Source organism: Cotesia typhae, unplaced genomic scaffold (assembly GCF_013202065.1).
Source record: "Cotesia typhae breed Kobodo isofemale line unplaced genomic scaffold, CoteBio_Ctyphae contig_119, whole genome shotgun sequence".
NCBI lineage: Eukaryota > Metazoa > Arthropoda > Insecta > Hymenoptera > Braconidae > Cotesia > Cotesia typhae.
The window spans coordinates 1,462,868-1,471,220 of NW_027423712.1; the positions used below are offsets into that span (position 1 = coordinate 1,462,868).

Sequence of the window (8,353 nt, forward strand, 5' to 3'; positions counted from 1 at the left end):
TTTACCTAAGGAAAGCTTAGGCTGTGAATATTATTGGAGAGTATTAAAGGATTTTATTTGTAAATAAATAAATAAAAATTGTTTCTTTAATAAAATTATAACAATTGTTTCATTTGTATGTGCGTAAATAAAAGTTAAATTATACTTATGTTAAATTTTAAATAATTCTTTATTAATAATCCCATTTTACAGTATTAAATCCTGTATATTAATTAATAAATCAATCAATAAAAATGTAAACACTAATAAGATCAAAACATGGCTATTAAATCTTGATCTGCTATGTCTTTAGGTGAAAACCCGTCGTTGTCTTGCAGCAATTTAGCCTCGATGGACATTAAATATTTAACGACCTCAGCATGCCCGCAAGAAGCGGCGTAGTGAAGCGCAGTTTGCCCGTCGTTGTCCTGAGCATCAACATCAGCGCCGTGCTCAATAAGACACTTGATAGTCGGGAGACTGCCACGATCAGCAGCCCAGTGAATGGGCATCATCCCATCTTCATCGGGAACATTCAAGCCCTTGGCCTCGGTGGACAATATTTCCCAGACTCTTTTATCATTTCCATCCTTAACCCAGTCCAGAAGAGTCTTCTCAGCGTCTGAGATCTCGACATCTGTCTTGAGCAAGCTGCTGACCGCGTTCCATGATTTAGAGCCGACTTTTGCGTCTTGTTCCCAATTGGGATCAAGTTTGGTGATAGCGCTGACGTAGTTCTGCATCGCAACTTCCTTGGTCATGCCTCCGAGGGCCTTCCAGGCCTCCCACTTGTACTTGGCTTGTGTCTGATACCAGCTGGGCTTGGCAGTGTCGCAAACTCCGACAGTAGCTTGCTTGTAGAGGCCGTAGAATGCCAGAAGCTGGCCAGAGTCGAGACTGGAGACCATAGTTTGGAGGTGGTTAGCTGCACGGGAAAAAGTTTCTTCTAGCTCGGTAGTGTCTGAGTAAGATTCATCAGCCATAGTTGTGATCGTCTAATTTTAACTGTTGGTTATCTAATTGTCAAAATTTATTTAAACTTACTTTACTCTATCCATTTACGGACAAAAATGTCTCTCTCCTCAATGGTGTGCTTTTGTTTTGAAATAATATTTTCATAAGTATCTTTGTCAGCTATTTCAATCAACCCTGCGTGCTTGCTTAGTCCGGTATTGCGGTCGAAAAATACTTTTGCGTTTACAACGGTACCAAACTGGGAAAAGTACTGCTTTAATTGCAAATCGCCGATTGTCCAAGGAAGATTTACAGCAGTGAGACGGTAGAACGATTTAGCAACTTTAGCATTAGCCATAATTTTACTAATAAGTATTAATTAATTAATTAATTAATTAAATTAATTTAATAAGGATTAATATATCAATCAGCTTTACGAATGTCTAGCAGGTGAATAGTGTGATCTTGCATCAACTCTTCAAGAGTTATTCCAGCGTCGGCTCCTAGGCCTGTCAGAGGTATTTGGTTGCAAGTGAGGCCCCACTTGTTCAGCAGGTGCTCTATCGACCAGTCTGAGCTGCGCTCTTGGTAAGTGCAGAGGAACTTTGCTCCCGGATTTCGCTCTAGCAGGTATGCTACTGTCACCACGATATCCTCGAAGACCGTGGGCTCGTAGAAGCAGTCTGACCCGAGGATTATGTCCAGTGGACCAATGCTCAGAAGACTCGATAAAAAGAGACCCCAAGTTATGCCGACGACTTTAACTTGAGACAACACGCCGTTCAACTCGCAACTTCTTCTGATGTGCTGCAAGTTTTTTGGTAAATTAGCAGCGTCACTTAAAGTAACGTGTGCTCCACACTTACTAGCGACGATACCCGGCAATGCGGTTCCTGATCCTAGTTCTAGGATACGTTTGCCTACTAAGTCTTCGCGGTTCTCCCAAAGGTACCACGCGAGAACTGGAGCTGATGGCCACACGTAAAAATTGTAACTTGCGTGCAACAACTGGAAATTATAATTAATTAATTTATTTATTTACTTATTTTAATTTAAATTATGTTAGTAAATAAATTAATTATTTAAAAATATTAGTCAAATTTTGGGAAATAGTGCCGCATGGCGAGAACATAACCAAAAATCTGCAAGCCGAATTTATATATTTATTTTTAATTACTTAAAAATTCTCCAATGATTATTATTGGTTACTTTGGAGATTAAATTAGTAAAAAGTAAAAAAATTACCTCGGGAATAAATATTTCAAGTGATTCGTCCTGTTGTCCTGTTTCGTCAGATCGTCGAGACGTGAAAAAAAACCTTTTCACTTGCTCGGCAGCGACTCCATCGGACATTAGGCTACTCGCTGACGGACTCGTTTCGAACCAAATACTTTCTTCCTCTAAACCAGGCATTACTGGACATTAAACTTGGCATATTAATTATTTTTCACGCACTCCATAATAATACTGACTAATTCACTTAAAATTATAATTGTTTTTATTTTTTATTTGATAATTATTGAGAGGTAATTGGGAGCTAGCTTGGCCCCAGTTGTCGACCAATGACAACGCGCTTTTTTATTTACACTCCTGAGCTTTGATATATGTTCTTTAATTGTTGGAATTCTTCTCAAGACTTTCAATGTGTCTCAATGAATCTAAAAAAATTTCAAGAATTTGTTTTTTTGTTTTTAATTGTCTAAATTTTATTATAAATTTATTTAATATTTTACTAACGGTAAGTACTTTCATGTGATGGGTAATTCAGATTGGCGCGCTGTGATTTATTATTTCGTTTATAGATGGCGCAACATTCTTCTCAAAATTAATGAAAGTTAAATCAGCAGACTCTTCAATAGATTTTAGTACTAGAATTCAAATTTGCACGCGCTTCGACTGTAGAGTTTGCATTTATTTTCATTCTTATGAGATGTTTAACCAATCACGTTACGAATGGTTTGCTTACATGATATATTTTCATATTTATCATCTAAATTATAAAAGTGGATTTCATTTTACAAATAATTAAATTAATTTTTAAAATAATAATAATAATTATTTATTTGCTAAAAAATTCTTTAGAATATTAAAATGTCTTTTGATTTTATCATTAAAATTCATAATTGGAATAAATGAAATTTTTAATGAAATAAATTATAGCAAAAAAAAAAAAATATTAAAACAATGAACTTGTAGAAATTTTAATAAATTAAAAATGCAATTTTTTAAAAATAATTTTTTAGAACAAATTTTTTTGTTAAAGAAAATTAAAAAATTGTCAAGTGAAAAAAAAAATCAATTATAATAAAAAAAATACTTAAAAAACTTTCTATTAAGAATTTTTTTTTAATTTTCACATTTAAAATTGTTAATTAAATTTTTTCCATAATAATTTAATTACTGTAAAATTATAAAAAAAATTTTAATGGCTGTCCCGTGTCATAAATTTTATGAAAATTAATTTAGCTGGTATGTATTAAATTTTAAGAATTTTTATAACAAAATAATTAACAATACTAAAGTCAGCCGACATTTAAAATTTTTTTTCAATAATTAAATTAGAACAAAATAATATTTTTAAAAAATTGCACTGACAATTTTTCAAGTTTTTTACAAATGGAATTTTTTTTTTATTTTTTTGTAATAATTTTTTCAATAAAAAAAAAAATTCTAAAAATTTTTAGATGCCAGCTAACTTAATTTTCATAATAATCATGAAAAAAAAATGACATTTAAAAATTTTTTAAAATTAATAATGCAATTTTTTAAAAATAATTTTTCGGAAAAAATTTATTTGTTAAAAAAAAAGTAAAAGAATTGTTAAGTGACTGCTAACTTTAATGTCATAATTTCATAATATTAATTTCTATAAAAAGTTAAAGAAACATACTTATAAGTTTGTTAAAACATGATAAAAAAATAAAATGAATTTATTTAAAAAAAAAAAAAAAATATCCAGATGACTGGTAGTGGCTGAACTACCCTGTAGCGAACTATTCTCCAAATGAGGGTACTATTAAGAAGATAATGGATGACTGGTCAATTCCTATAACATAATTGATGGCTATAAGACTAATAAATTTCTCTAAATTACCTGTCAAGTTAGTAAGTATAAAACAGAAAAGGATAACATCTCTTTCTTCATAATCTAAAAAAAAAAGAGCTACAATTAATCTTATTTATTTAAATTTTAATTAGATGATTATTTATCGCGGTTTCATATCCGGCATGAAAATCAAGAGTCGGCTTGTCACTACAACTTGGACGATTACTCTCCAACCTACAACTTAAGCTTGAGATAAATTAACCACCAGCATAAATATGAAAAAGAGTAAGTGATCTATGCAGAATAAGGAAGTACTAATTGTCGAGGCAATCACGCGAATGATGTAAGGCCGGATGTAGGAATGAAAGTACTCCGTTATCTTTCGCCACGCATTAAATATTATACCTAGATTATAATTGCCGTGGATTTTATTCTTATTTGTTATGTTTTATGTTATAGTTACCGTGATAGTCACAACACGATAAAATAAGCCGTGTTAAAAAATAAAAATTAACACACGTCCAGCAGTTGTATTAGTCATACACATATCACATCATATCACCAGCTCAACTCGGCTGTTTGTGTATATCACGCAACCAATAATCTTGGAATAGGAAGTATCAAGTATCGTGTGTACTTAAATCATAACAATCTGAGCTCAGAGCTAGTATAGTCACAAAGGCTAAAACCAACAAAACAAGATAAAGAACAAAAAGCAACAATAAGCCATTTTAATTTATTATTATAGTTGTAAATTTATAAATTTACAGCGATGTCACGAGTTCAAATAGTAGTGTTTGGATTGCTGGATATAAAATATAATATCTAACATTTAGATGGGAGCTAAGTCCAAGTACAAGCAAGCGGGATGAATCTGTATGCTGGATCTGTAACATAAAAAATAAAATTAAATGACAAGAGCTCTGGACTCCAATGCAAGTAAAGACCAGTTATATTTTTTTATTTTCTTCCTCTTAATTAAACGTAATTCTTTATTTTAGCAGCTGAAGCATGGACACTACCACTACATGTACTAACTAATCTTAGCCTGACACGAGCACGAGTTGTTAGCTGTAGCATACACCATAAGCAGAGTTGTTTTTCTTGAGCGCAAATCATCAGCTTGATCCCGGTCTCGAACCTCGCACGCGCTCGTACCGCCCACCTCAGTCTCCAGCCTCCTATTCAGCTTCAGCTTCTTCTTAAATCGCAACACCTACGTACGACTGTTGCTCGAGACTCTTCATCAACCTCAACCAGTCCTGGTTTAATATACTCATTAAAATAAATTATTTATTTATTTTTTCATATTCACTCTGCTCACTATTTTTATTTTTATTTTTATTTCTGTCCCCAGCTTCCAATTAATGCCGATGGAATACCAATAAATATAATAATTAATACTGGTTATCCTTATATTTATTATCAATTATATTCTGCAAAGCAGTAAACAGTTATATCACCCGACATTTGAATTTAAAATCAATGTCCTCTTACGCAAAAGCAAAACCGTTTTGCGAACGCTCTTCGTTCCAGGCTTTATTGCTCTCAATCTTAAACAATAGACATGCCATGCCGGTCTGTTTAATCATAAAGAGATTCACCCTATACTCATCTCGGCAATGTCTTAGTGCTGTGTGTTGTATTATATTATATTATATCAAACCAAGTCTATTATTATCGGTGGCATTGTGTTGACGATCAAGAAACTAGTCGATATAACAAACACACTACTATTATATATGTGAGCATGTGTGGATATGGATCACGACAGCGTGTGGGTGGTAAGTTAATCCCCGTACTGGGAGTTGTAATGATAATAATTATTATCATCTTCTTTGGAATAATCGGTGTAATTTTATGGTCTACTGAGAAACGCGTGGATCCGTTCATCATCTAATATATCATTGATATATTGCTATTAGAATTGACCTTTTATTTTTATCAATACAATACCCTCATTTAAGATTTTTACCGGTTTTATTATATTAGGTGTACGTGACTGTGAATATATTAATTTTTTATTTTTAGTATTTAATAATACTAAAGTTACCCGACGTTTTTAGTTTTTGAAAAGGTCTTGACTTGAATTTGTACCTTTTCAAGGTTTCATATGATTTTTACCGATAGTCAATTTATTATGATAAGTATTTTAGCTGCATTCAAAAATACTCTATCTCTAGATCCATAGTTAAGAAATGATCTTGTATCTTGTGAACTATTGACATTTTTAAAGATATAAGCTCATCCCGATGTTACACTCATCAAGAGCTTTCATTTGAGTACCCACATGCATTTTGACATATTTTCCATATGAAAAATATATGTGGGTACTCAAATGAAAGCTCTTGATGAGTGTAACATCGGGATGAGCTTATATATTTAAAAACATTAATAATTAAAAAAGTACAGTGCAATTTAACAAAAATTATTTTTTAATAAAGCGAAATTGTATTTATTTATAGTTCACAAGTCACGGCAGTCACACAGTGACTGTAAGGTTGCTAGTTAATTTATTAATTTAATAATCAATATATTAATTTAAATAATATTTTATTTTATTCAAATAAATATATTGTAAGAAGAAATAGGTTGCAGGGCGTGTCTTAGCAGGTGTCCAAAAGAAGTATTATATTTTAGTAAATACATATGAACGTATAATAAAAAGTGTAGATCCAACTATAATATAACATAATTTTTTCGAGACCTGTTGCACGTGTGTAGAGTGTAGTATGCATTCCAGCTATTCTGTACACCCTGTTATTTATTTTAAACAAAAATTCCCCTGCTATATTCTGTCAGTCTAAATTTTAGTCTGGCAATGCCACTACATCCCTCGGTTCCACGGTATACAGTAATACGCGATCATGCACAAACAGCTGGATGGGCTTCTTTCTAAATTTTCGAGCCGAGAATGAGGGGTGATCTAACGTGGATTCATCGTGAGAGCAAAGAAGAAAAATATTAAAAGAACGAGAAGAGTAGAGTTCAAGGCACCCGTATGTTTCAGATCTTTTTACTCCTAATTTCTTTGAGGTCTGTCACTAAAGATTATTTTTTATTCCATAATATAAAAAGAAGTATATATATATATATATATATATATATATATATATATATATATATATATATATATATATATATATATATATGTGTATGTATAAATAGAATAATATACTCACTTAAAAAAATTTTCATGTTTCAGCGGAACGCTTCAAAAAATAAACTCTTAAACGGGTAAAAGTTTTTAAAATTCGTTACATTACTGGTTATTATATCGAGTCTCTTGGAGTAAATAAGAAGAAATGTACCCTTTATAGAATAGCCAGTTAATCCTGAAAATGTATAAGTGGTTGGAGCCTTCGTGGAACAATACTCAGTCCTTAACTACGGTAAAAGTCTTGGGTTGTTGACTCATTTCTGGAATTCAGAGGTACCTGTTTCTTATTAGATGTATTTCTTCCTGTATATGAATGCGAACAAAAGAACAGTGAGCGCGTGCTGTGGTCTTTTACGCTGATAATTTACCTCAACTCATTCAGAAATGAGTATAAATAGAGCTCATTAGGGCGTTTGTCCTTTAGTCGGGCTCGTTGTCCTGATACTTCTCACTTTTATAGCTTCTTTTCAGGAAGTACCTTGCATATTTTCGGCTTATGTGTATTATATTATTATATCTTGCAGCTAAAGGGTATCCTTGACCTGTGAGAGCGTTGATTCTTCAGTATCTTGTTAGAAGCCTTTTATTTAATAATCGGGTGATTATTGAGAATGCCAAGAGATAGATAGCCTTCAGGAATGTGCTCGCTACACCTGAAGACACACCGGAAGATGTGCTCACTCACCCACGAACCTCAGCCAATATTATCTGCAATCTCAAATAATATTTACTTTATATACATCCATTTAATGTTAATATATTTATGGTAATGTTATAAATAATATACCAAAATTTAAATAATTCAAAGTAAGTATAACTGTTATTGTTATTATATTAAAAAAAAAAAAAAAGGTCTGAACCTTTTAATGTTTTATTTTTCCGTCGCCGAATATAAACACTTGTTGCCTTTATACAGACCCCTCTGTTTAAAAAACCAAAGCTATATAACATAATAATAATATATGTATATATTTAACATTACAGTACATTAGTGTCGGTTGTTTAGTTGACAGTTACCAGCCGCGAGGATTCGAGTTTAAGAAGTAAAAGAGGGATTCAAGAGTTGTCTTCCAGGAAATCAATTCAACGACTCTACTCACGTCCGCATATGAATACAAGAAACTATACAACTTTTCTTCATCTATTTATAAATGACTTAACATTCTTTCATCTTAACAACTCATTCTTTACATTAGTTTTTTAAAACCTACTCT

The 8,353-nt window shown here is 32.0% G+C and overlaps 2 protein-coding genes and 1 long non-coding RNA gene across 4 annotated transcripts; 1 reads left to right on the forward strand and 2 right to left on the reverse strand.

The window, feature by feature from the left end:
- Positions 1–145: 145 nt before the first annotated feature.
- LOC141532065 (acyl-CoA-binding domain-containing protein 6) lies at positions 146–1,102 on the reverse strand. Its single transcript, XM_074250228.1, has one exon. The coding sequence runs from the start codon at positions 960–962 to the stop codon at positions 252–254; it is 711 nt and encodes a 236-aa protein (XP_074106329.1). The 5' UTR covers positions 963–1,102; the 3' UTR covers positions 146–251.
- A 118-nt stretch (positions 1,103–1,220) lies between these two features.
- On the reverse strand, positions 1,221–2,537 carry LOC141532057 (histone-arginine methyltransferase METTL23). The gene is made up of 2 exons (XM_074250219.1): positions 2,179–2,537; positions 1,221–1,941 (listed from the first exon to the last, which is right to left on the reverse strand). The coding sequence occupies exons 1-2, from the start codon at positions 2,344–2,346 to the stop codon at positions 1,357–1,359; spliced, it is 753 nt and encodes a 250-aa protein (XP_074106320.1). The 5' UTR covers positions 2,347–2,537; the 3' UTR covers positions 1,221–1,356.
- Positions 2,538–3,833: 1,296 nt separating this feature from the next.
- LOC141532074 (uncharacterized) lies at positions 3,834–5,382 on the forward strand. 2 transcript variants are annotated; one of them, XR_012480020.1, is made up of 4 exons: positions 3,834–4,038; positions 4,132–4,264; positions 4,439–4,914; positions 4,984–5,382. It is a non-coding gene; the product is annotated as an uncharacterized LOC141532074 (long non-coding RNA). The 2 variants fall into 2 exon arrangements; XR_012480018.1 differs by having other exon boundaries at positions 4,439–5,382.
- Positions 5,383–8,353: the final 2,971 nt, after the last annotated feature.

Excerpts from the sequence above, each read along its gene's own strand:
- LOC141532065 (XM_074250228.1), bottom strand. The coding sequence starts at position 962 with ATGGCTGATGAATCTTACTCAGACACTACCGAGCTAGAAGAAACTTTT.
- LOC141532057 (XM_074250219.1), bottom strand. The coding sequence starts at position 2,346 with ATGCCTGGTTTAGAGGAAGAAAGTATTTGGTTCGAAACGAGTCCGTCA. Across the intron at positions 1,942-2,178 it reads TTGAAATATTTATTCCCGAG|TTGTTGCACGCAAGTTACAA; the intron begins GTAATTTTTTTA and ends TATAATTTCCAG.